General features: G+C 34.3%; 2 protein-coding genes and 3 non-coding genes across 5 annotated transcripts in view; 3 read left to right on the plus strand and 2 right to left on the minus strand.

Moving 5' to 3' along the window:
* Window positions 1–11,098, minus strand: part of LOC118745311 (extensin-like) — a 37,283-nt gene extending 26,185 nt beyond the window's left edge. The window contains exon 1 of the mRNA XM_036478836.1: window positions 11,066–11,098. Within this exon, the coding sequence (XP_036334729.1) occupies window positions 11,066–11,098 (33 nt within the window). The remainder of the gene's footprint in view (window positions 1–11,065) is intronic.
* A 1,276-nt stretch (window positions 11,099–12,374) lies between these two features.
* LOC118745312 (myrosinase-binding protein 2-like) lies at window positions 12,375–18,417 on the minus strand. Its single transcript, XM_036478837.1, has 3 exons — window positions 18,388–18,417; window positions 12,943–13,123; window positions 12,375–12,549 (listed from the first exon to the last, which is right to left on the minus strand). Exons 1-3 carry the CDS (start codon window positions 18,415–18,417, stop codon window positions 12,386–12,388), a joined length of 375 nt encoding a protein of 124 aa, XP_036334730.1. The 3' UTR covers window positions 12,375–12,385.
* Window positions 18,418–23,560: 5,143 nt separating this feature from the next.
* Window positions 23,561–23,642, plus strand: Trnal-aag. The gene has a single exon. It is a non-coding gene; the product is annotated as a tRNA-Leu (tRNA).
* A 2,949-nt stretch (window positions 23,643–26,591) lies between these two features.
* Trnal-uag lies at window positions 26,592–26,671 on the plus strand. Its single transcript has one exon. It is a non-coding gene; the product is annotated as a tRNA-Leu (tRNA).
* Window positions 26,672–27,197: 526 nt separating this feature from the next.
* On the plus strand, window positions 27,198–27,279 carry Trnal-aag. The gene has a single exon. It is a non-coding gene; the product is annotated as a tRNA-Leu (tRNA).
* Window positions 27,280–27,749: the final 470 nt, after the last annotated feature.

Below are 27,749 nucleotides of genomic sequence, written 5' to 3' on the forward strand. Positions count from 1 at the left end.
AAAATCTGAAATGTGCTAGTCTTCCACGCAAATAACGAAATGTGCTAGTCTTCCACGCAAAAATCTGAAATGTGCTAGTCTTCCACGCGATTAGTGAAATGTGCTAGTCTTCCACGCGAGAATCTGAAATGTGCTACTTTTCGACGCGAATAATGAAATGTGCTAGTCTTCGACGCGAATAGTGAAACGTGCTAGTCTTCCACGGTAATTTGAGATGTGCTACTCTTCGTTGGGAGCGACGAAATTAAATTGCACGGAAATTGCAGCAGAATTATGCACGAATAGCAGCATTTCTTTAACATTCACCACCCACACCGCCCAGCAGTGATCTGCTAATTTAGCATACCTCCCAACAACATACCTTCGCCATCAGTGTTAAATCATGTATTGTTCTGCGCGGCTGTCGGGACGCGTCGGTTCGGTGCGCGATCGTTTCATGGAAAAAAATAAATGGAAATAACGCGTCGTGTAAATTAAATAAAATTAAAGCAAAAATGTAACAAGAAAAGTGTTTAAATGTTTACATCAGTGAAATGCCCCTTAACATAATTTCATGTTTGTGCATGCAGTGCTGCTGTAAGTGTCACTTTGTAGCAAATTAAAATGTGTTTATCATTAGCAGAAGAATGTGAAAATTGTAGCACATGTTAGTGGGTGATGAAAAAAATGAAATTAAAGGAATGAGGATGATGTGCGTAGAATATAGTGAATTTGTGCGAGCAGGAAAAGCAAAAAAATAGCGTGTTATAAAATAGATATGAAAGTTGAAAGGTTTTAAGTGTGTTTACATACATATATACATACGTATGTATATGTATATGCAATACATGCGTATTTACATATGCATATGTATTTCGAAAAAAAACGCCAGAATTAACTAAAATAAAGAAAATTACATAAATTTACCGTCCTCTATATCATATATTACAGGTGAGTGTTTCAACTATTATTTATGTATAATATTTGTATGTAGTATGTATGAAAGAGTGTGGTATTTACTTTTTTAAACTCAGTGAGGCATATAAATAGATATCGCATTTAGAGCCGCTGTGGGCGTGGAACAAATACTATGCTTACTTACAATGCCGCCCCTCTTGGTATATTTCCTAGGCTTCAAAGCGCTGTTAATTTCATGCGTATAGGTCACCGTACTAAGACTCCGTAGAGTATATTTGGACGGACAATAGCCAACTAAACTGAAGAAAAAGTTTGGAAATTGCTTTTCAAGTAATAATTATTAGAAGCGTGGCGTTGTATGTCGCAAGGGAAGAATTTTAAGCGTTCTTAAAAATAGAATGGAATGCTCGCGAAAACTTGTCTTAAAGCAATACTTTTCTAATAACACAATAGCGTGGAATTAGAATTACATGTATATTTCTGATGACGATAAAAGTAGCGAACAAAAGTACTGTTTTAAAAACTAAATGTGTGCAGACCAGCTGAAATGACTGTCAACCCTAATACCAAGGTACTTTAAGTTATTCCCCGCCTCAATTTTAAAACTCTTTGCACTGCATCTTTGATGAGAATTGAAATCAACCTTTGAGATATCCAATCCAATGGACAATTGTGTCTATGAAGACAATGTTTACTGCAATCCGAGGAATGAAACATAATGTTTGCATTTGGTTGGTTATTAAAAACATGAGCTTTGTTTTGCTACTAACGATGAGTTTATGATCTGCAAACCAAATCCTCAATAGGTGTACATCATGATTTATCCCAGCTCTTTCGAAGGCACATTTAATGAACAGGAGTCTAAGGCTTAAACTTTAAGCGACTTCAGCTTTATGGCATGACCATTATTTAGAGGAAATATTTCCCCCAACTAAAAATACTTTTTCCACAACCGAATTAGTTAGACGTTACGCCCGAAAAAAAAATCCACAGGCCCTTATGGCTCGAGACAATTTGCACGACATGACTTTTATCTTAATGATAGTTCTAATCAGCAGTGCTATTCTGACCATCGTATTCCAAAATTTTCGTCATCAAAATTCTCTAAATTAAAAGTAGCTGTGCCTAAAAATATACACACGCAATATATATTGAGCCGTTTCTGGCAGTATGAGAGACATGTAACTAGTTGTTGTATGTTGTTAGGCTCACCTATTGTTTGGTTAGAGATTTTTTGCGATCAAAATAAGGCACAGCGATTTTAAGAATCCCACTGCAGTCCCTTATCAAGGGTGATTCTCAGATTTCGCATATTGAAGCAAAGTCGCTCCGAATGCCATGAAGGCTTGATTTTCAAGGCTAGGACTTCAGAACCAGGAGTTCTGGTTGAAATTTTAATTTCAGTGTAAGAGCAGTGTGTATATCTATCCGCGCAAATTCTGATCACCAAAAATCAGTAAATGAACAAGAACTACAAATATGCTGCGTCTCCATCGTATGATTAGTATATGTGGCTTTGTTGTTGCATATTTTTGGGCGCTCATTTAATCATTGAAATTTTTTTGGCGACACAATTTTCCTAGGCAAATGCTAGAGTCTTACTACTGATATAATTTTTAGCCCTGAATTTGTCGTCATTTTACCTTGCAATGCTTTAAATATGTCCATTTTTTTTTTTAATTTTGCCGAACTTTACCTAGGCATATTTTCAAATTTCATTTTCATTGCATTTTTAAACTACTTTCGCAAATTTGTATTCCCTCCTGATCAGTTTTTCCAACCCTACCCCTCAACCTCATAGTAGGTACGTACCTGCTGCATTTCTCTTCTCTGCCGCAGTTAAGTTTTCCTACTAAAATTTTTGTAATTCCTGCTTTTACTGTCACCGCTATTGCTGCTGTTGTTGTGGTCGATTTTCGATTTTTCGTCGGCTGTTAATTTATTTATGAGTACATCGGATGATAAATCAGTGTAGCGCAAACGACCAGCAGCCCCATGCTCCAGCACTCTCGCCTTCCTCAATTCAACCCCATACCCGTTTCGCCTGCATCGCTCTTTCCCCTGTCATTTACTGAACTCTCTCGATATGAGTGCCAGAACACAACCTGCACAGCGATTAATATCAGCAAATGAAGTGTGATGAGAAGGCCCTTTTTTTGAAGTGCCGAACAGGCAGGATGCGCTGACGTCAATGAATAACCTGACTGGAATGGCCTGGCCTGTGTGCTCAACAAGCAGCCTGCAGCGCGCAGAGCCATTGCAAAGTCAGTGGACTAAAAGTCAACGATGAGTGAAAAATTCACAACCAATATGTAGTAAAAATAAATGTGCCAGCAGGATATGGAGTAATAAAAGCAATAATAACAACAACACTTAAAACACGGCACATCATCAGCATGCAAAAGCAACAACAGCAATAACAATTCATATGCGTTTGTTGACATTAATCGTGGGGGGGGAGGGGGTTTGGGGGGGGGGGGGGAGGTGTGTGTGTATCGTTGCCGCATTTATTCACCTTTTGGCAAATTGACCCGCAAGCAAAAGCAAATGAAACAAAGCAAATAAGAGAGAAAAAACAAATCGTTAAAAAAAATAGGCAAAAATTGTCGGCCAGAGGTCGTGTTTGGGTTTTTTTTTTTTGTTGAACTGCTGCATAGTTTTTGTTGTTGCTGTTGCTGCATGTCATACTGCAATATTTATTGCACTCATTGCCCACATGCACTTGTTGTTGCACTTGGTACGGTTGTTGTTGTCGCTGTACATATTTTTGTTTGCTTGTTTTTGTTGTTGTAAACGCCGATATACGAGTAATTACTTCGATAGCGTCAATTGGTGTGCGAGCGCTCAACGCACGCATACCGTTGTATGAGTGTGTGTATGTGTGTTTTTGCCGCCAGCATATTCGCTCGCCTGTTTATTCCACCATTTTAATGCCATTTTGACACGACACTTGATTTTCACAATTTCTCTCTGCCTCCTCTTCAACGCATGCCATTAATTATTTTGCATAACCGCACGTTGCATTGCATACTTTAGGGCGTGCAGGCAATGAAAGTTGCCGTAATTTGTGTGCTTTGGCGCCAAGCGAATGCAATTTCTTGTTTCTCTTTTTTTGTTACTTTCCTACCTAGCGCTTGTTGTTGCTTTTGCTTTTCACTATGTCAACTGTATGTTGCTGTTTTTTCAGCGAAAATTTGTGGCCATGGCCAGTTTCACTTTTACTCGTTTCAAAAGCATTTTTTCCACCCTTTTTATATGTAGTTTTTTGTAATCATATTCCTGACATTTTTGTCTTTGTAATCGATGTTGCTGCTCCTGCAGCTTTAATTAGTTGTATATGCCATAATGACAGCTGGCGGTCGTTCGATTTCTCGCCTTATCTGCTTGTTTTTGGTACGAATATTAAAAACACAAAACAATTGGGCAAAAAGGAAAAAAAAAACAATTTTGCAAAAAAACATTTAAAAAATATGTGAAAACTTTTAAATTTTAATTAAGCATGTCACGTGCGCTCACTCACCCATTTAATGTATCCAAACACTTTGTATGTGTATATACATATGTTTGTTATGTATTTACATACTTATTTACCCAATCACTGTGGTCCCGTTAATCAGGTGTCATTAAACACTAATTAAATGTGTTAATTTCCACATGCGAGCCACATACATTCACCTACGCCTTCCTACATACAAATTTTGTATACATACAATGGCGGGCAAACAAATAGGTACGCGATATTTTAACAGATTTTGCTATTTTTTTTATTTATTTAATATTTATTACTTTTTTATAAAAGTATAGCTCACAAGCAAAAACCAAGTCCGAATTTCAAACTTTGTACAAAAATTATGAAAATTTCAGAATTTTTTGGAAAAAGTTTTGCACTTTTGTGGTACAAAGAACAGCACACCGACGTTTTTTCTAGAGCTCTGATTAAAAAGTTGAAATTAAAAAAAAAATTTATAGAATTTTCCCAATTTTTGTACAAAGTTTGAAATTCAAAGTTACATTATTTTTGTTAGAGAGCCAACTATACTTTCATAAAAAAAAAATAATAATAAACATTAAGCAAACAAAATAAAAATTACCAGAACTTGTTAAAGTGTCGCGTCACTATTTATTTTGCCGCCACTGTACATACACTGCTGCTTTTAATTGACCAGTGCTCTTCACTCTTAAGCGCTCAATAATGAAGTGTCAAAATGTTGACAGCTCAAAAGCTGGTATTTTCATATTAAACGTTAAATAGTTTGGTTTTTGTTGGTGTTTGCTTTTTTGTAATTACCCTTGCTGCTGCATGCATATACTATACTCATATAAGTATGTAGGCACATCTCAAATTGACAGCAGCACCAATGAGAGCTGCAATTTCATTTCATAAGCCTTAGTTGATCCCACGAAATTCATTATATTGCCATTTATGTTATTATGGCCGTGGTTTCAAAAGCATTGCACTCCAAATTTGTGGGATCTATTTCAGTTTTATTTATTTAAAGAACTAGTAAATGTTCGATGTTATGAGCTTTGTCGATGTTATTATTTATTTTCAACTGTGAGATCCCTGCAAGGTTTTTACTAGTGGTTTGCCATTTGTTACTACAGCATTGGCCCGATGGGTCAAGCTCATGCAAGCCAAGGAAAGTCCTTCTAAGGAAACTGAAGACCACAGATATGCGTTTACTGTTATAGGAAGACTTAGAATCCTCACTGTTTCATAGCACAAAAGAGCTTTCCATTCATTGGCTTAATGAGCCAATGCATTGAGGCTCTACATACATACATACCGTGTCCTTTCTATGCAAGATGTGGTCGAATCTTTCCCTGCTAATTCGTCACTTTTGCAATTCCTTTTTATGTATATGCAGGCGTCAAGCATTTATATTAATTCGATTCTATAAATCTATCAGAGATGGGCGGCATTCAGCAAGGGGATTTTGATATTCATTGACTATGTGTGACTGTAAATCCTGGCTGCCTGACTGGTTTGATCTCTCTAAAGACATTCTGAGCGAGATTCGGTGCTATCTCCTGGTTGGCAAACCCTTCTTCTTAGTACACCCATCACTCGGGGATTTTCATAGGATATCTTAATGGACAGAGATTCTCTTGATCCTTACATAAACAAAGAGCCAAAATAGACCATAAATACTGAGTTTATATATATCACGACTCCAGCTCCATCTATACAGAGTTTCTAGATGTCTCGACTGCAGCGCCATCTGTTGGGCCCTTTTTTTATAAACTGCAAATTTAATATAAAACTAATACCCATTATGACTAGGGATTTTCTAAATATCTCGATTCTAACGTGATCTCGCGGCTCTATTTAAAGTTTAATTGAAAACAGAACAGTTGTCGATGCATAGATTAGGTTGGATCCAGCCCTCAGTCTCGGAGGCCTTTGTAATACACCAGGATCAGCTAGCGATTTTACTTACAGCCGTTGAGCCTGTAAAAATTCAAAGATTTGTAATCAGTTCCTTAATGAAGTGAGGGAAAAATGTTTCAGCCCATCGTCTAAGAAGTTATCGACATTAATCTAAGAAAAATTATAGATTTTCACTCTCTTCCTTCTCCTGCTGGATTAATCGAGTCAAGAATCACCTTACCTGGTTTGGATCATCGAAACTATGCGAATATTCTATACAACTATATTGATGGAAATTCGTTGAAAAATTTGCCAATCACTTGGCTGTGCCTTGCCGCTACGCTGAGCTGCGCTGGTTGAATAGTTAACTTTGTTAAATTTCTGAATCAATTATAGTTACAAAGTGATGTTTTGCCTAAATAAACTGCAGGTGCTTAAGTTACTATAATTCCCTTATAAATACTTAAATAAGAATTTCAAACTGCGGCAAGCATGTAAATTTCTTGGGAGTATTTTAACAATTCAATGTGGCATATAAAAAATTCAGCAGTCTTGCAAAAAAAAACTTTTTTAATGCATTTGCACTATGCACGCAGCTAAAGAAGGCGCACCTAAATTTTTAATTTCGGTTGAAAGCCATAATCTCATTATGCGCCATCGAAAGATTACTTTTCGATGCCAACAACCAAACAAAAAAAACGGCAATGAAATGCATTCGATGGCAGCAGCGCTGCAATAGAAAAGGGATTGGCTTGTAAATTTTTAAAGAACCAACTGAGCAGCTGACTGAGCGGCAAAGGCACACAAATCACAGCGATTGATGCCACATGCCATCGGGGCAAGCGTAACTCTTCTTTGGAGTGTCTAACAAACCGCTACACTTGCAGAACGCATCGATTACAGTGGCAACAGTAATGGGCATAGACAACTTGTGGGGACTGCAAGTACCTTACTGAGTAGTTTCTAAGGTGCAAGTAGCATTGCTGCTACCTGCGTGCCGCCACCTTAACTGCAGGTACTATTTATACGGCTATATGTACATATATTACTTTTGATACTCTCTTCACTTCGCGCCAGTCGCTGTTTCTCGCTCATAAGAATAGCAAAGAAGTTTCAAATTTAACGAGAAAGAATTTCCACATCATCAAAGCTCATTCCAGTCGATAAATTCTGTGATAAATGTATGGGCCAATCGCATACATTTAGGCGCAAGAGCGTATAATCAGGCGCACACAAAGTAACGTACATATGTACATTAGGGTGGTCCAAAATAAGTAATGTCGGAATTTTAATGCTCTCACCCCCTAGGATTGTTCTATAAGCGAAAAATAATACCCCAATTTTTATTTTGAATAAAAAATTATTTAGAGGTCACTCAAAGCGCTCAAAGCTGTCCATGTATTTTATATGGAAAAAAAAACACTTTTCATAGAAATGGTATAGATTTTTTGAAAATTTATATTTTTCGATAGGAAAACTCTGGTTCTCTTCAGGAGACTTCCAATCACAATACACAATTGTTTATTTCACCATTTTTTAATACTTAAGTTTTGTTTATTTATCCCCCATTGCATTTTCTGAGGGTTTTTCCGGTTAAATAAATAATTGGGTATTATTAATGGCATTATCCTGAAGAGAAACAGAGTTTTCCGATCGAAAAATATTGATTATCAAAAATTCTATACTGTTCCTACAAAATGTGGTTTTTTTTTTAATATAAAATACATGGAAAACTTTGAGCACTTTGAGCGACCTCTAAATATTTTTTGATTTCAAAATAAAAAATATAGGTATATTTTGTTCGATTTAGAACAATCCGACTTTACTTTTTCACATGCATTTTTGGGCCACCCTAATGTACACACATACATACACACATATGTACACGATTCAAAGACAAACCAAAGTGGTACGATTAATGCAAGTAGTTAGCTAAAGTAGTGACCAGCCAGCGCAGGACGTTTTTTTTTCATAAATTTTACTACAAAAATTACTCCCGCGAGCAAGTAAGTGCGTACATCGATAAAATCAATAAGGCGTATAGGTTTATCAAATCTATATATTAAGCTTTCATAGGTGCTCTTTAAATTTATTTATAGAAAATCAAAACTGTTTTCTTTTCCAAATACTGATTTTCTTCTGAAAGTGTGTTCTTTTGTAATTGCTAAAAAAGGAAATTCGCTTGGTTTTAATCTTCGGAAGACGTGAAAATCTTATCATATTCCTACCCTGTCGGCAACAACAACAACCAAAAACATCTGTATTATCCCTCTTTACAAGACCAAGCTCATCTTTTGGGCTATCGATGATTTTTATGCTAGCTATTGGCTGGTCACAAATGCTGAATGACGTGATTTGTTCTAAATTGGATTAGGCCCAATGATTGGATTTACGGATGGTCACCTGAGTTATTCGAACTCCCCTTGGAGAATGTGCCTCTATCCAGTTTCTATATGTCCTACAAAAATATCAGGTTAGCATAATAACAGTATAGCATATGCAGTCATGAACGAGGTATAGTTAAAAAACATTCTTAATAGGTGTCATGAGAAGGCGCGCAAATTTGGTAGTTGATACGTATTGGGCGGTGCTTTCCCTGCCTTGCCTCCAGCTTCGTACAGAACTGGGCCAAGGTGAGGAAGGCAAATTGGGTCCAACAGTCAGAAAATAATTGCCTACAAGACAATGTCTCCAATGACGGATATAGACTGATCGATCTCGCCACTCCACGCAGCTTTGTAGTTAGTAGATCTTAGTGCAAATGCTCCATAAAGCCACTTGTATATTCCATGATCAAAGAACGCAATTAACGTTCAAGCATTTTTAACGTACGTTCCATAATTATCCCATTACGATACGAGTAACAGGCACAAATGCGACCCGCAACTTTGATTAGAAAATAAACCAGTAAACCAATGGCTTCAAGATCACAGTTTTACCCTACTATTTAGCCGACATCAAGAGTGTACTTGAAAAATAATGCGGGCGAATGAATCCTCGACTCAACACGTATGCCCTGAGAATTGCTTTCGTTCCGGAACATAATTGAAAGAAATACCAAGTACAGAGAGACCAGTAAACACTTACGGTGAACAAATGACGGAGCATCACAACTAGCTAGAAACGGAATAAGTGGACCTTTTTTAGTCTCAGCCCAAATCAATAAAAGATTGTTGAGCGATGAATTCCATAGAACAGTTGCAACAACTTCAAAGTAAAAACAAAACGCAGTGGGGAGATGGCATCCCTTTATTCTTTGGGCATTGGTGTGTAGCCTGGAAATAAGTCTGGCGGTGATCGCTCATCATTAGAGACCCACGTGGGGAAAAGGGAAGCTCCGTATCTTATTTATCTTCTGCTTCGTTTCCTTTAATCCCAAGCGGGACATAAGGCATCAGCTAAGTCTGCGCGCCGTCTGGTTTGGTTTCAGGCAATCGCTTTGAGCTTCTTCCAGATTAACCCTAGCTTCTTCGTCTCTTGATCGACTGTTCTTCTTCATGTTTTGCGCGGTCCGCTGGGAGGCCTTCATCTTTCGAATAGGGCATTCCATTGTAAGGCCTTATTTACAATACTGCCACCTTCTTTGCACAATGTGTGGCCTATCCGTTTCCATTACAGTCTTCGAATCCACATTTCAAGGAGCTTCGTGCTAGACTTTCTAAGCAACTTCTCTTTTTAGATTGTTTTAGCCCAACAAATTCAGATACTCGAAGACATCTTTTTAGTAAAACTTGCGGGCGCCTGGTTATTGCAATAATGACATAACATTTTTTTATTGACGCCCCCATAAATTTACGCACCGCAAGCGCTCCAATCTCCACTTAATCACTTTAATTCAATCTCTGAAACGTAAAAGGCTCAAAGCAAAAGCGCCTAAAATTATGCAATTATTTTAAATTTGAAAATACAACTAAAAAGCCAAGGCTCGTTCGGTGGAGGCTCTTTGTGGCAGACCGACCCCCACCGTATGCCAATAAAGTATTTATGTGCGATTATAATCATAATTAGCTGACATCAGACTCATTAACACGCAAATTTTTCTCGCCTGCCATAGAATGGTGCCCCTTAGGATGGGAAGATGGTATTGGGTAACGTAGAAAGCAAACAGGAAAGAGGGTAGCAGCAGTTGGTGAAGTGTGGTGTTCAAATTAGCTGTGCAAACTGACTGAATTGAAGCCCCACGGTCGCTGAACAATCACGCATTGGGCTTTCCATATCATTGCCGCTGTGGCAGTGAGTTGAGGTGCGGAATACTGCACCGCCTGCCTGCCTGCCTGCCTGCATGTTCACAATTGATTGCTGCGGTTTTGCGTACAAATTCAACGCGCTTGTAATTTTAATTGCCTGTCAAATTTTTAACACCTCCATGCAGTCGCATGCGTCGGCAAACATATTGGCTATTTGTCAAAAAAGGAAATTTTTCAAATCAGTGCACGAGCATACATTTAGGCGCATTGGCATACAGAGAGAAAAATATATATAAAAAAGGCCTAAACTGCCGCTCACAACAAACCGCCCAATAAATTGTACATACTCATCCATCAGCTGCGTAGTTATGCCAGCAGTCGTCCCTCACATTGCTGCTGCCTCCGACCGCTTCACCAATTTTAATTCATTTAATTGAGCTGCCAATATTTGACCAAAATGTAATTAACAAAGCAGCTTTTGCGGGCCGGTATGGGCGGTAGGCGGCGAAAGTGCTTCCGCGTTTATTGACAGTTATTGCGCTCATATTTGTATTTACCTTTGTAGTTTTGTTTGCCAACACTGGTAGAGCGCTCGCCCGCTCGCTCCTACGTCATTGATTTGTTGTAAATAGCACTCAGCCATTTTTTTTCGCTTGCAACTGTTCCTTGCTTAATTCGCGGCGGTTTAAAATTTTCTATGTGGTCAAAATTTATATTTCGCTTGTAATTGTTTGCAATTCAATTATTTATTTGAATTCTATTGTTTGAGGTGTTCTTTCTTTGATTGCAATTTCGATTGCAAATATTTTCGAATTGAGATGCTTGCAAACAGAAATTCTGCCTTGATTTGGAAATTGAATTTTGTTTTTGTTTTTTTTTGAAAAAAATTTCCGAAATTTTTCCACGTATGCTTTTTTAAAAGTTAGTTTTAAAATTTGCTTATTTAATATTATTAAGCCTTTCAGGACCTAGGGAAACATATCACAAAAAAATTTACTCCACTCATAATGAAACTGTGTACGGTCAAGAAACTTTAGAAAAATTATGTTTATCAAAATTAGAAAACTTTATCAATGCAAGAATTTAAAAAAAAATAAGGGTAGGTATAGAAAAAAAGAGATTTTTAATAATTTTTTAGGAAAAAAATTTCCCAAAAAAACATAATTTATGATAAAACAGTTTTTTAGGAAATAAATACAAAAAATTTACCAGACATTACAGACAAATATTTTGTGGAGAAAAAAAATATCTTTGCAGTTAAAGTAATTTTTTTTGGAAAAAATTATTTTTGGTAATAGATGATAGTTTCGAAAATAAAAAACAATTTAGGGTATAGAAAAAAGAGGTTTTTACAATTTTTTTTTTTTGTAAAATTTTACCGAAAAAATATAATTTAGGAAAAAAAACATTTTTTTAAGCAAAATATGTTTACTCGAAATAGAAAAAGTATACCAGATATTAGAGACAAATATCTTGTGGAGAAAAAAAAAATTGTTTCAGTAAAAATTATCTATTTATTACGGAAAAAATTATTTTTGGTAATAAAAATTTCGAAAATGAGATATTTTTTTAGTAAAATAGGCTAATAGGTAGTTGTTTGGGAAAAAAATTATATTTGGGGAAAAATCAATTTAAGATTTTTACGAAAAAATATTGTTTCTTTTTCCACGATCGAAACTCTTTTGAGGGTTGCAAAGGGTCCGTTTAGGTGTACTATATCGCTGGCCCCTAAAGATTACCCAGGAGTGAAAAATTTTACAAAAATTGCTAAATCCACAAAATGGAAGATCGATTCCACCACAACCAAATGCCTTAATTAAATTCAAGAAAAATCTGGTTTCTATTTATAAAAAACTAAACTTTTTTTATTCGATAAGTATTTTGAATTCGAATGGATAAAATCATCATCATGCATCCAAACAAAAGGAAATTAATAACGACGTCTGTAGACGCGACGACGAACAGTCTTGTAACGGTAACCATCAGGAGCATGATGCTCAATTTCCTCAGTTGGTTCAACAACTGGAGTTGGAGCAACATATTGCACTGCAGCTGGAGCTGGTGCTGGTGCAGGTGGAATGTAAGATGGAGTTGGTACATGGACTGGAGCTGGTGCTGGTGCTGGAGCGGAGTAATGCACTGGAGCAGGTTCTGGAGCTGACACATGGACTGGAGCTGGAGCGGAGTAGTGCACTGGAGCTGGGGCTGGGGCTGGAGCGGAGTAGTGCACGGGAGCTGGGGCTGGGGCTGGAGCGGCATGGTACACTGGAGCTGGTGCTGGTGCTGGGGGAATGTAAGATGGAGCTGGCACATGGACTGGAGCTGGGGCTGGAGCTGGGGCAGCATAGTGCACTGGAGCTGGAGCGGGAGCAGCTACATGAACTGGAGCTGGGGCTGGAGCTGGAGCAGCATAGTGCACTGGTGCGGGGGCTGGAGCTGGAGCGGAGAAGTGCACTGGAGCGGGAGCTGGAGCTGGCACATTAACATGAACTGGAGCTGGTGCAGGTGCTGGTGGCACGTAGGTGCGGTCAGGCTGTGCTACGGGTGCGGGTGCAGGGGCTGGGGCAGCAAAAGACACAGGTGCAGGTTGCTCGTAGCTGTAGCCCAATTCTGAGACATCAGCGCTGGCGCAAGCCAAGATGGCAGCAAAGGCGACGAGGAAGAATTTCTGCAAAGAGAAGAAATAAGAGTTTTAGAAAGAAAGGAAATTTAAGTATATATTTAGTACTGCTTCAAAGATAAATATTTCATTGTCAATAGTTAAATTTCAGTGATTCTCGTATAATTACGCTTAAAGTTTCTTTTTTTTTGATTTTTCGAAAGCAATAGGAATTTTTGGGAAAGTAAACAAAAATTGATCTTATTAAATTCGTAAAAAATTATTACATGAACTTGAACGACCGAAATTACAATATGACAAAAAATTAGGTTTTAATAACGCAACACGTTTCGGACGTCTTGTCAGCTTCCGAATTTTATAATTTTTATTATATTTTTGTTTGAAAATCACGTTTTAACAAACACCGAAATAATAATAGTATAAATATTGTGTTCCAAATTCTAGGTTTTGACGAAATTTTGTTAAATTAGTTGAAAACTGAAGCCGAGTACGATTCGAACTTATTCGGAGTTATAAAATATGTTACTTATTTAGGAAAAATATATATATTTTGTTCTTAATTTTTTATTTAAATGTATTGTATAGCCCTTGCGAAAAAGTTCGCATTGAGCTGGAGCTCGAAATTTTGCATCAAAATTAATTTTTGACTTAGTTAGTGCGTTCCAGAACGTCTACGATTTGCAGGTTTTGCAGGATTTAGCCCAAAGTGGTTCCCGTACGCCACGTTCACATACGGTTTATTAAAAGCGAAAACAGCTGTTCCTGTAAAACCTGCAAATCCTGGTGTACGGGAATAGGCTAAACGTTACTGTGGCTTGGTTTGATCACAAAAATTAATCCTCCGCTAGTTTTAGCACACTTTAAAAAGTTGAACACTTTTAATGTACTCATTTTCACCGTTTTTTACACAAATTTTATTTTAGTTTTTTTTATATTATTTTTGTTCTAAGTAATTTACCATTTTGTAAGTTTAGCTAACTCCGTTCACAGCGTGTAAGCGTTTGATTCCTTCTACACCAAATGCTCGGCTTTTATAGCACTGACCACGCATAGTTTTCAAAGTATAATTAGCTTCATCCAAAACCAAAAAAAAAATAATTAAATTAGCAAAAATTCGAAAGCCAACAAGTTTAGACCTAATTTTACAGATAAAAAAAAACAGTGACGATAATCCGCCAGATGTCTTGAAACCAGTATTTACTAAACCTTAATTGAAAGATGACCAAAAATCAAAGCGGAATTCTCACCTCAGACTCCGGCTCAGACGTAAACAGCACTGGATAAGAATTTATTTACATACATACATACATACATACATACAATATAATAATAAGCAGCCGAAGAATAGTAAAAGAAATATCCACTAAAACCTAAACTAAAGCGGAAAAATATACCATAAACACGCTCTTCCAATATTCAAAGATTAATTGCCTACTTAGTTCGCTAAACTTGATTTTAAACTTAGTATGTAGCATTAAACGTCGCACCGCTTACAATTCAAATCAAACTGCTAACTAATTGAAATTCAAAAAAAGATTTGCCGCTGCTCATCTGCTAAGTTCATCAAACTACCAGCGCCTATGGATGCTTTTGCGTCTGCGTTCTGATATCTTAAGACATTTTTACCCAATTTGTAAACATACATACATCCATGCAAACAAATGTACATATTTGGCCTTTAATTTTTTTTTTTTTTGCAAACCCACCCAATTTATTGTCGAATTTTGGCTGGAGAATTATCTATTTATTTACATATGCAGATATTCAAATTTCTATATGAATTTCATTAGCAAAGCAGCAAAACGGGTTAGCTGAAAGTGGCGTCGAATAGACGTAATACCTTTTCTTGTAAAAGGTATTTTATCCGTTTTTTTTTTGTTCTACGTCAGAAATTTTTTTTTTTTAATATATTTTTTTAATTTTGTTCCCTTAGTTTTATTCCAGCGCATTGAAGACTATTAAAAATAATCATAACGTCACCTTGAATTTTAAATTATATTCTTACGTGAAACCCTAATGATGTCCAAACAGCTTTTTTGAACCATCAATCTTTATGCTATAAATAATTAAGCATTGGCATTTAACGCTTAATTAAGCGTATAAAGATTTGCGGTGAAATATGATTTTTAGAACCATTTATTTGATATTCTTTTTACGCGAGTGTTACTAATAGAGCGGCCCTTTTAAACTTTCCGGCTTGGTTCGGAGTGCATAAGAATGCTACCAAAATGCTGTGAGTGCAAAGTACTATGAATAAAAATCTACTAAACAAGATCTTTTTTCATACTTTTATTAAAAAAATATCAAATACTTACTCCGAATAGGTATTTGTTGCGTGTGTTTCTCATAAAATCACCCTTCAAACCAATCGGTAATGCTTTTATGCAGCAAAAACTTACAATTTTTCGGAGTAATTCGGAGTACCTAGAAATGTTGAAAACATGCAGTGAATGCAAACTTCTATAAATATAAGTCTAGAAAATAACAAATTTTCGCTTACTTTTATTTTAAAATGAACTCCGAAAAAGTCCAAAGAATTCAAATTTTGTTACAGAGTACCCTGCATTGCATCTCAAAAGCATGAAAAATGCCTCTCAAAATTTTTGGAGCATTCGGAGTTCTTAAGAATGATTTTAAAAAATTTCGGAGTAATTTGGAATAGCTAAAAATTTTACCAGAGTTCTTTGAACGGAAAATACTATGCACGTAAAGTTACAAAACAGCAATTTTTAGCATTCTCTCTTGCTCTAAAGTGATAAATTATCATGGGCGAAAACTTTTTTCAATGCAAAGGGTGCAAATCTTCCTTATTACACCAATTTAAATTTTGTTTTTAAAACTGTAGTAGCTTTTAATTTTTTGGAAAAAAATCGAAACTAAATAAATCTCAAATTAGCAGCCAATTTTACGAAAGCAATTTAAGTGAAAAATTATTTTAATTTCTTGTATTTTGTATAGAAATTGACAGAAAATAAAAAATCATTTTCATTTAAATTGCTGGTGAGACCGGTTATAAGACTACTTTTTAGCAGTTCAAAAAACTTACTCCGAAATATAATACAATAAAGAAATTGCTAATATATTGCAGCTCTATTTAAATTCTATAGAATCATAGGTTAAATTATTCGCAGTGGAACCTTGTTTGAGTGATTTGAATTGCTTCTAATAAATTTTAAAGCGAAAAATTCGGCTAAGTAAATGTGTTATTTAAAAATAAACTTTTCTAAAACTCATCTATTATTATTTTATTTGAATGCAAAAATTTAAATAAAATACAGATGTACAAATGCCCGTAGTTTAGAAATTTAGTTCATAAAATGCTCATAAAATTATACTAGCCTGATAAAAAATATTTCGGAGTTTTTCGGAAATGTTCGGAGTTATTAAATTATTACGAAAACTGTTTAGAACGGTGAAAATTATATTAAAATATTTTTCATACATTATTAAGAAATGATTTCAATTTTTTCGGAGTTGTTCACACGTAGTACATTTTGCACAGAAGTAAGTAATTAACGTGTATTTAGGTATTAGATAGATTTATATATATTTTGTACGTTGTAGGAAGTGATTTTGAAGTTTTCGGAGTTTTTAGGAGTACTTAAAAACTACGAAAATTATTTAGCTTAGTTACTCAATTTGTAGCAAATAACAAATAATGACCATTGCCTTTATTCCTTGGAAATAATCCCAGCTAATCAACAACATAGCCACAGCAAACGCAACTGCCGCCAAATTTGTGGGTTAAACTGAAGTTTGGCCACAAAACGACTTTAAAAGTAATTTTCGGTTTGCCAAGAAGAAAAGTTAAAAGTTATACTTTAATACGTTTCAAAATGGGTTTCTCTTAACTAATAATATAGCAACAACAAAAATACGAAAACAACCAGTACGTTGATGAAAGGTTGAAGGTGGAAAAGTTAACAACACAATGAATTTTCTAACAACAAAATAAAAACTGCAATCGTAATAAAGTTGTTTAACAGTTAAATCTGTAATTCGCTTGGGAATCATTTCGTAGTGAAATTAAAATGGGAAGGCATAGGGGGTTGAAAATCAAAAGCTGTATTCTTAATAAAATTTTCGACAGCACTTTGGGCAAAGTGAAAGAAGGAATAGGTTGAAAGGAAAATGATATGCGAAAATGAGGTGAAGGTAAACGGAATGAAGCCAGTAAGCAAAAGTCCCAGGTGTTAATGAAAGCCAATGTCTACTTATCACAAGAAGGGTGGAAAGGAAGGTACAGCTTATTATTTTTTTTTTTTTAGTTAGACTGCGCGTAGGCCACTGAAGTGCCCATAAGAAAAAAATTACATTTTACAATCGTACACAAAAAGAAAAGTTGCGCATATTGCTGCCCACTACAAGTAAAATAATAAGAAAATTTTATTATCATAAGGAAAATTATTAATAAAAACGAAATGAAGATGCCAGTGAAATGTTGAGTGCGATTTCGTGAATGTAATAAGACGCCAAAAAGGATTTGCTGAACAACAACAAAAAAAACACAATGCACACAGTAAAGGTGCGAAATTCAAGCAGCAAAGAAAGTAAAAGCACAAAATGAGAAAGTAAGCTTCGCTGGTCGTACGCACAGTTGGCTAAGCTGGAATCAGCTAGAATGCTTGTAGAGGATTTAAAATCGCACTGAAATGCAAATTAGTTTAAAGACTAGCTACCAAGTAAGTGGCACTACAGAGTACATGGATAAGCCAAGGGGAAGGGGAAGGAAGGGGGATGCGTCGGATTACCGCAAGCTGTTTTCATTACACATTACGCACACAATCAGTGTTGGATTGTTTAAGATTTGGTTTTGAAATTGGTTAATCAACAGGCAGCAAGGTGGGAAATAAGATTTCGAAGTGCAAATAAATATGGCTGTGTATGATTAGAATTTCACAAAATTCAATGCAGTAGCTCACTCGAAGATTATGGAGAATGAGTGCGTTGAAGAAAAGTACATGCACCTAAACAAATACTAATTAAAGATTTTCTTAGACAAAGAGCATATTGTAAACTTGATGAAAACTATTTTTATTTTTTATTTTTATTTTTTTTCTTTGTGATAGTTCAGGCACCTTGCTTAACTCGCAGTATAGCTTAACTTATTTGAATTTATGCCACAACTCAAACTGATGTCCTTTGACAAAATCTGTACCTTTCGGTGTGAGAATGTGCAATGACTTACTGTAAGGAAGTTGATAAGAATTTTCTTTTCGCTTTTGGTACTGCCTTGTTTCCCTTAGGTTTTTTTTTTGGGCCTAAGTGTGCTGGCGCCCTCTGGGCCTGGCAGCCACTTCTACCTAACCTACCTTAAACTTTTTAGTCAAAGTACTTCTCATATTAATTGATTTATTTTTCGGAGTTTTTCCTAAATAGTCCGAATTACTCCGAAAATCTGCAAAATGTTATAAAATACTTTAACAAAGCATTTACAAAGTGTCCAGTTTTTTTAATTACTTTAAATGCCATCGGCCATGAAGGCCATGAAATTTGCACATGATTAAGTTTACTTTTTTGTTTCTATAAAAAATATTTTTTTTTTGTCAGATTTTGATTAAAGAATTTTTTGTTGCGAGAAAGTGGAAAAGGGCGAATGACTTGTTCAATAAAAAGCAGGAATTAATTAACTTGTTTAAAAGGAAGCCAGAAAACTACAAATGATTTACCACTGCTTAAAATTAATAATAAATTAATTTTTCGATGGAATTGCTAAAATGAAAGAACCTTTTAGTCAAAGTCTTTCTTATATTAATTAGTGTATTGTCGGAAAAACTCCCCGAATTACACCAAAAATTTTCAACTTTTATAAATTTCTTTAAACAGGATCTACAAGCTGCGCAGTCGTTTTAAGGCCTTGCGTTCTTAGATATCATTTTCCGAGCTCTATATTCACTTTGTACAGTGTGTCGAGTTCAATAGTTTAAATGACCTCAAATATATTGACATTTTTAGAGTATTTATGATTACTCCGAAATACTCCGAAATTGTTTCCTTTGTTAAATACAACTTAAAAATGCAGCTTTAACGCCATTTAATGTGTCGTATCGTTTCTGAGCCGCTGCAGCGCTCTTCGGAGTAAGTTTGTATACATGAAATATTACAAACTGATTCAAACCTCCGAAAGGCTGTTAAAATTCCAGACAACTTCGTTAGATTTCACGTTGATTTTTAGACTTGATGTTTAGCGCACACTTCTAAGAATTCTGTTCCACCGAAAATTTTAGTAATTCGGAGTTTTCCCGAAGTACTCCGAATTACTCCGAAAACTTCTAAAATATTGAACATCAGCTTTGACGTTAAATGTTATTTTAAGACTACAAAACTTTGAGTTCCTCCGAAAGACACTAAAAGGCATGCGGTTATCTACTTCGCTAACAGATTCCACACCTATATTCTTCTTAGCTAGGATAGTCTACCTACATACATATGTACAATACTGAGCTGCCAGTCGTATAACTTTAATTACTTTCAACCCACAACGCTTACCAAAGTACTCTAGGATTAAGTGATTTTTTATAACCTTTAATACAATTACATACTTACACTTTTTTAAAAGCACATAAAGCAAATTTTTATACGCTTTAGCTGCGTTTTCATATCACGTACGTGCTTTTAATAAATTACGTACTCGCATGTCGGAAGCCAAACGCAACGCAAGAGTCTAGAGAGAAAAGGAGCTGGGGGAGAGAAATAAAAAGTGAGACAACGCATTAAGTATGCAGAGCCATTACTACATATTAAAGGAACAAAAGCAAGCCAAGAAAAGTGGAAGGATGTCAGTGAACAATTCGAAAAAAATTTAAAGGACTATAGCGAAAATGTAACATTATTAGAACAGTAACTATTTTGAAAAATGTGGTTCAGACAGAATTTGAAAATGCCAATGTATACAATTTTAGAGGCGTTTTTACGCGTAGTCTTTAATCCTCGCATCCATTGAAATTTGTTACCTAAGCAGATTCCTAAAAACATTCTATTTGTACTATTTCCTTATTCTGCGCCAGTTCATTGGTCTGTTGAATAATATTGAAGATTTTCTACATAAATAGTACTGTCACCTTCCATGCTTTCGATTGCATAACTCGTCTAATTAATACTCGTACTCACACACTTTTAAGCCGCACAAGCATTAATATTCATCGCCAATCGATTGTATTAACATAAAACGAAAATATAAAAACGAAAAGAACGAGACATTAAAAAGCATAAATTAGTACATTGCGTGACTTACTACATACATACATATCTAAACATATCTTTAGTATTGTTTTAAGCTAATTTAATTTCGTTTAGAGAAAAACAGATTTCATATTCAAATCGCTAATATTTGCAAAAAAACAGATATTCTGGTCGAACTGTTTTATGCCCATATTTATGTAATCGTTTCTCGCCGTCTGGAATTTATGTATTAAAATTAATGAGTGTCTTTTTTTTTAATACTCTTTTCGGACTTGCTTTAAGCAGACAGATAATTTGTTTGTGGTTTTATAGCAATAGGCTTCTTGCTTTTTAATTAGATTTCTAAAAGTTTAGCAACAAAATTATAAGTTTTTGAGTCCGTTTCTAAACAATTTTCATTTTTCTAGCTAACTTAAAGCTTATGGACAACGTATGAACAAATTCTATTTTCGTATGGAAGAAAATTCTCAACACACTCGACAAAAAAAAATCTAAAAAATCAACGGTAATTTTAATGATTTGTTATACTAAAACTTATTGTGCTTCAAAACTGCATACTTTAAAATTTTCTGAATAAAAAGTATGAAATTTTTATGAAATTATTTGGAAGTTTGATTAATTTTGTGAAATTTGCGCAATCTTTGAAACTGTCATTTGTGTGGTTTCATTTATAAATCGAATTACCAATATTGAACATTAAAATTATTAAAAATAAATAAATAAACATTAGTTGCAAACAATATCATTTTGAATTTTGTAGCAAATGATCTAAAAATTTCACGAAATTCCTAATAGTTTTCTGGTAGTCTTTAATTTTTATCAGTACTCCACTTATTAGTTAAGTTAAATTTTTATTAAATAAAATGTCGCAACTTTTTCAAAATAATCCGGAGTTTTTTCGGAGTGCTCAAGGTGTAATTTAAATTCTTTTTTTTGTTTTAGTATTTACATATGAGTATTTAGATAGATCAAAATGTAAAACTTTAGTCGAAACTCGATGGTCCAACTACTTGGTAATCCGAATATTCGGTAATCCGAGTGGCTGTTCTTACAGCATTAGCAACCCAGTAATCCGAATTGATTGCAAGTCTATAATAATACGAATCGCATGTTTTGCTCAGGTCTTCCAGTAAATTTGTAACGGAAATGTAACGAACTGTTACGGTAAGAATCGCAACTCAGCGCAAGTGTGCATATTTATCAATTTAGGTGGTGTGCTGATAGTGATAAGACGAAAAAATAAGAATGATTTTTTTTTTTTCTTTTTATATTAATATACTGCGTCTCAAACATATGACCACGTGTTGATTTCTTTTCATATTTTATTATTGTTATTTTTCTATAAAAATACCGTCCAACCTTTACCCAAAAACCCGTATAAATCACAGTTTCAAACTTTAAACAAAATTTAGGAAAAATCAACAAATTTTCATCAAAATTTCATCTTTTTTAACGGAAAAAATTAGCTCGAAAAACATTACGAATATTAAAGAAAAAAATGATCACATCGCCATTTGTTTGAGTCACTGTATATAAACTTTAGTATGCCATTTTATAAGTCTCCCATAAATTTAAAATGCTAGCTTTTTTTCACTAAAACTATTGTCTTCTTTAATAAACTTGCATATTCTAAAGCTACCCGACTCGGTTCTGTTACAATTAGTTCGAATTATCGAGTTTTAACTGTACTCAAAATGCTCGGTATCCCCACTCAGTTTTGAGTATGTTAAATTTACAAAATTACATTTCTTTTGTTTCTCGAAGTTAGTTGTAAGCTTGCTTTGCAAAATTGTATGATAGTTAATAAATCTCAGCTAAGCTGGGAATTTGCTGAGAGTTTTCTGGAAACACTTAGCATCGGTTAGAGTTTTTGGAGTAAATCTTAATCTTTCGGAATAATTCCGAATTTTTCGGAGTTCGAAAAATATTTTTAATGCGATCGTGGTCAATTAAATTTTATAAAAAAAAATTCTGAGTATAAAAATAGTAGTCTCTGTTTACAACCAGCTGTGTGACCAGATTGCACCTTTTGAAGCTAGATTTAGCATTTAGTCTTATGTCATAGCCCCAGACCTTATGATCTAGCCTCGCAGCTTCCTCTACCAGGCAAAGGATGTTAGATTTTTTTTCACTGAGAAGAAAATGAACAACACCGCAAAGAAAAAATTCTCAAAAATAAACGGGATTTTTAAATTTTTTTTGCAGACTCCGTTTAAAATATTTGACAGTTTGATGACGATTTTTTGAACTTTGCCGAGTTATTATGAATCTGATTAAAAGTTTAGAACTGTGAGGTATATGGTTTTTGTTGTAGCATGAATTCCATTTTCCTAAAAAAAATCTAACTAATAAAGGACAAGTAAATGGTAAAAACTTTAACGACAAATCGTTTCTAAATACCGGGCATTAGGGTTGTTCAAAATAAGTAAGGTCGGAATTTTAATTCTATGCTAGGGGGTCATTGTTCTATATCACAAAAAGATATACACCTGTTTTTTCTTTATTTTGAAATCAAAAAATATTTAAAAGTTTTCCATGTATTTTATTTGAAAATGCGCACGTGAAAAATTTTCGTAGAAATGATATAGAATTCTTGAAAACCAATATTTTTCTATAGTAGCAGTCTGTTTCTCTTCAGGAGACTTCTAATAATAATTTTTTAATATTAACTATTTTTTATAGGACCCCCAACTTTTTGCATATGCATTTTAGGATGACCTTAGTATACATACATACATATGTATGTGGAATGTATTCACCGCTCAAACATTATAAAGTCAATGGAAAGTACCATTTCATTGGAGAAAAAAATTCTTACCGGTTTTTGGACCTTTAAAAAAAAATTGTCCAAAGAAATTTTCTTTAAACTGTACTTTTATACAATTTGATTTGTTGGTTTTCTTATCTTTTCTGCTTTGCTGGCATTCACTTGAGTTTAAATACTTAATATTCATACATATGTGCATTTATATCACGCAATATTGCATTTTGATGGAATAGATTTTCTTTAAATTTACAAAATTTCTTTAAATGCACGTATGTAGTTCCATACATACATACTTATAATTTTGTTCGTAATATTGCATTTTGATAGGAATTCATTTTCTTCCTTCGTTTTATTTTCTTTATATCATTCCCACCACCCTGTCTTGTGTTGCTTATATTGCAAAATTTTTGTCTTGCGCATGCCTAAAAATATGCTATGAACTTTCTCCCAACGATTATTTGCCACTGCTACGACATTGAATTTATTTACTGCTAACCGTGCTGTGAAGTGTGTACTCTGACAAGCAGATAAGCATGGGTAGCGTGGCCGAGCGGTCTAAGGCGCTGGTTTAAGGCACCAGTCTCTTCGGGGGCGTGGGTTCGAATCCCACCGCTGCCAGGTTTTTTTTATTTTTTAATATTTTTTTTTTTATATTTTTAATAGAATTTCCTTATTGAGTTTTCGTGTGTACCGAATTATATTTAATTTTGAAATAAGTAATGTACAAATAGCATCTTTAATAATACAGAGACATACATATGTACATGTAAATCATAATTTACGTTTTTGGAGATTACTTCATACCAAGGAGAATAGGTTAATTCTAACAGATAACTAACCTTCCCACAACTGAAATAAAATTGAAATAATTCTGTATATGATTAAACATGCACAAGTAAACAAATCAGCCTTACACGCCATTTTTGCCCACAAAAGTTTTCAATTTGCAAATTGAGTTTAAATTTTTAGCCATTCAAACGATTTATTCATAAAAAACTTTCTACATTTACTAGCTATGTACATAGACATACATACATATATATATCAAATAAAATAAATTTCCGCCCGATAGTGACTTGGTTGAATAAAAAAGTTTTGAATAGCCTTGACGGTTGCCAAAGTAGTTATGCTGCATGATTTAGGTAATCATAGTGAATCCAGCAGCTACCTAGAAAGGAATTGCTACATAAATATTTACATACATATATGTATGTGTATGCATTTTCATATGTGGAGACTGCATGCAGCTTTGCAGTTAAAACCCGATATTTTTCGCATATATGTACATACTTACATATTTACTTCAACAATTTTATTTAAAAAATTGAAATATTTCCTTGCAGGCGATTTTAATTTTATTTTCCTGCCCAACTAATGTGAAGTAGCGAAAGAAAACTCATATCGACGCTTTCAGTAAAAGTTTCTTTCCTGCGCCATCGCTTGAACTAAAAAGTTTTTAATGTGTTCTGTATGCATTCTTGAGGCTGATGAAATGTTGCAGAGCAACCCAAATTTGCATCAGTTAGATTTTTATATATTTTAGTTGTGTCGTGTATGTATGTATGTAAGTAGTTTTTGCACTATATGCATTTATATACATATGTATTGTATAAAGTTGCAAAAACTTGAAAAGGGGAGAAATATTTAAGTTTGTTTTTTATTATTTAATTCAAACAATTTAATATAAATAAGAGTTAAAGAAATAGTAATAAAATTGTCGTGCCGTTTTTTATAGGTTCCGAGTATAGTACTCGCCCTCTCTCATTGAAGAATTGGGTTAAAAAAATGGATTTTTATTATTTTGAACAAGAAATACAGAACATTATTGGTTTTTTTTAGACACTGAAAAATAGTCGTAATTTTTAGGGTTTTTCGAGACTTCTCAAAATCTTCTTGGAATTTTTTTTTTTAGACTTTTCAGGATTATTTAGGTTCCTGCATGTTTTACTTTTCGGAACATTTCCAAAACGTTGGTGATTTTCCAGGAATTTTCTGGGGATTTTGTTCGGATATTTTTTTTTGCATATCGGTCATTTAATAATGTATAGAATTAATTCAAAATTTAAATTTTGTGGGAAAACTCAATTAAAGTTTGATCAATTCATACAAATGGTATACGAAAAGACAGATAGAAACACAAATATCTTCGCCATTTTAAGGAGGTTTAGTAATCGATTAGGCTAAACATATTCTCCTCATCAAGCTTATTAATTCTTTGACTAAACCTCCAAAAACGTAAATTTTGATTCACATCTCTATATTATAAAACGTGGATATGTTTCGCAAAACCAGGTAAGAGCAGTAACTCTTCGGTATTTGTTCGATGCTCTTCAGGATTTTCGGCGTCTTTGGGATTCCTCAGGTACTACTTTCCGGGATCGTTCATGCACGTTTGCGATCTTTCGGGACTTTCCTGGAATTTTTTTTTGATTTTTGCTTAATTTTTTTTTGGATTTAACTTTTTTGGAATTTTTCTAAATATATATATATGTATGTACACACAACTTCTCGAAATTTTTTCGGGGCTATTCAGGATTTTCGACGTTACTTGAGATTCTTGATGTTCTAGGTAACTTCCGGAATTTTTCAGGGATTTTTCAAAACTTTTCGGATTTTTATTTTATTTTATCGCTTTTTCGATTTTTCAATATCTATTTTCCAATTAACTAACCAAAACCAGTTAGGAGCATTCCCTTGCATCCGAAGGACTAGCGGTCTTTAAGCCTCACTTCGTTTATGTTAAAAACATTCCTGTAGCGAAAAATTGTGAATTGTTAAAAATAATCAACTTGTAGTTAGCTTTTTGGTGGGATTTCAATAGGTACCTCACTTTTAATTAGCTAAGAAAAAACGAAATTAAAGTGAGTTGTAAAGTCGTGCAGGTGGCATGCAGACGCAGTCGGGATTTGGTTTTATTAACAAGTTTCCATTTAAAAATCATACAAAAACTACTTTGAATACATTTTTTTCTGCACTTCACAAATACTTTTTCGAATTCAGGACATAATAAAATGAAGCTCGAAATTCTGTACCATCATTTTTATGTTATGTCTGATGGAATGGAATTCGGTTATAGCACCACCTACTGCAGAATATGTAAACAAATCAAAAGTGTTGAATGTAAATTTAAATAAACAAAAATTAAAAAAAATTATAATTATTATTTATATCCAAAAGTAGTTAGTTACAAGTTAGCTGACGTGTAATGCCGAGGTATCCAGGTCTGACTTTTTTGTGGCCATCGCCCCACAAAAGTTGTTAGCTTTTTTCGAACAAAATATACAGTTAATAGTTAGCACTATTATTCGTGTTAACAGACTAAATTCAGGTATAAGCTAGCGTCAGTCCCTGCAAGGTATGTACATTAAATCGTGCCAAGAAAAAAGTTCGCCGTACACCTTCAAATCTGAAGTATTTTTCACATGTGTATAAGTGAATGTAGATATGTAAGTTTAAATTTTTTCTAATGCTTTCTAGTAAATTCTTACTCATGACTAAGTTCTAAGCTAAGTAAAAGCGATAATTATACTTTTTCAATTTTTTATTTAATGTCGCAACTTGGACATGGGCAGCGTGGCCGAGCGGTCTAAGGCGCTGGTTTTAGGCACCAGTCCGAAAGGGCGTGGGTTCGAATCCCGCCGCTGTCAGCTACTACTATTTTATTAAAATGAGTGTATTTTTGAAACCTTAGTAAGCATATAAAACTTGGAAATTAGTCATTAAAATTAGAGCTTTTAAATGGAAAGTCATGCATATATGAATTTTAACACGATTAAAGCTGAACTTTTTCATTTGTATAATATTATACATATGTAGTTAAACAAGTAAAAATTACCTCTGAGACACTACCTTTCCGATGCAAAAAGAATTATCGAAATCGGTTGACGTGTTCCAAAGTTATGTGGTAATAGACAATAAAAAAAAATATTAAAAAAATTCAAAATTCGACAAACTGATATGATAACCTCCTCCTTTTTTGGAAGTCGGTTAAAATTAAAACGTTTGCTTGCCGTGAATAGACATGTATGTCTATTTACACTTTTAACCATATTGATAAGTTAATCGGTTTGCCAGTCTGTTTTGCTGATAAACTTTATCAACGTCAAACTTAAACACAAGCGCAGCAATAGTGCCTTGTGCTTATGTGGCGCATTTGTCACCGCGCCTAGCATAGGTAGCGTGGCCGAGCGGTCTAAGGCGCTGGTTTAAGGCACCAGTCTCTTCGGGGGCGTGGGTTCGAATCCCACCGCTGCCAGAATCTTTTTTTTTTGTATTAATTTTCTCTTAATACAAAAATATATATTATTTATTTCACAATTTATCAATAGTGTATAGAAAACATGAAACTGCACTTAAAAAGGATATATATGTACATATTTTGATAAATTTAATCATACTAATTTCATAACACTTGTTGCTCCATTGTTGCGAGATTGTTTATTACATATTAGTTTTGTTAATATCAATACGCCACTCAAGAAATTTGTTTTTTTTTTAAGTGGTGTTTTAAGACGATTTCCTAATTTTCGCTTGCTTTATTTGCTTGAACTGCAAAATGCCTCAAAAACTTTGAAACTTTTTCCGCTGGACAATAAAAATTGGTGTAAAAATATTTTTGAAGCTCCCAATATTTGTTATTTGAGAAGACTGCCTGACAATAAAATCAAAGTATGCCTTTTTCCTAACAGTTTGTATTTAACAAAGAAAAAATAAACGAATCGCAAC

Source organism: Rhagoletis pomonella, unplaced genomic scaffold, assembly GCF_013731165.1.
Source record: "Rhagoletis pomonella isolate Grant_MI unplaced genomic scaffold, Rhpom_1.0 Rhpom_scaffold_00008, whole genome shotgun sequence".
In the NCBI taxonomy this organism is placed as follows: domain Eukaryota; kingdom Metazoa; phylum Arthropoda; class Insecta; order Diptera; family Tephritidae; genus Rhagoletis; species Rhagoletis pomonella.

What these genes read in the sequence shown, in the direction of transcription:
- LOC118745312 (XM_036478837.1), bottom strand. Translation starts at nt 18,417, where the DNA reads ATGAGAAGTACTTTGACTAAAAAGTTTAAG. An exon ending in CTTTGACTAAAAAGTTTAAG is followed by an intron (nt 13,124 to 18,387) that starts GTAGGTTAGGTA and finishes TTCTCTTTGCAG; the next exon opens with AAATTCTTCCTCGTCGCCTT. An exon ending in ACCTGCACCAGCTCCAGTTC is followed by an intron (nt 12,550 to 12,942) that starts ATGTTAATGTGC and finishes CAGTCCATGTAC; the next exon opens with CAACTCCATCTTACATTCCA.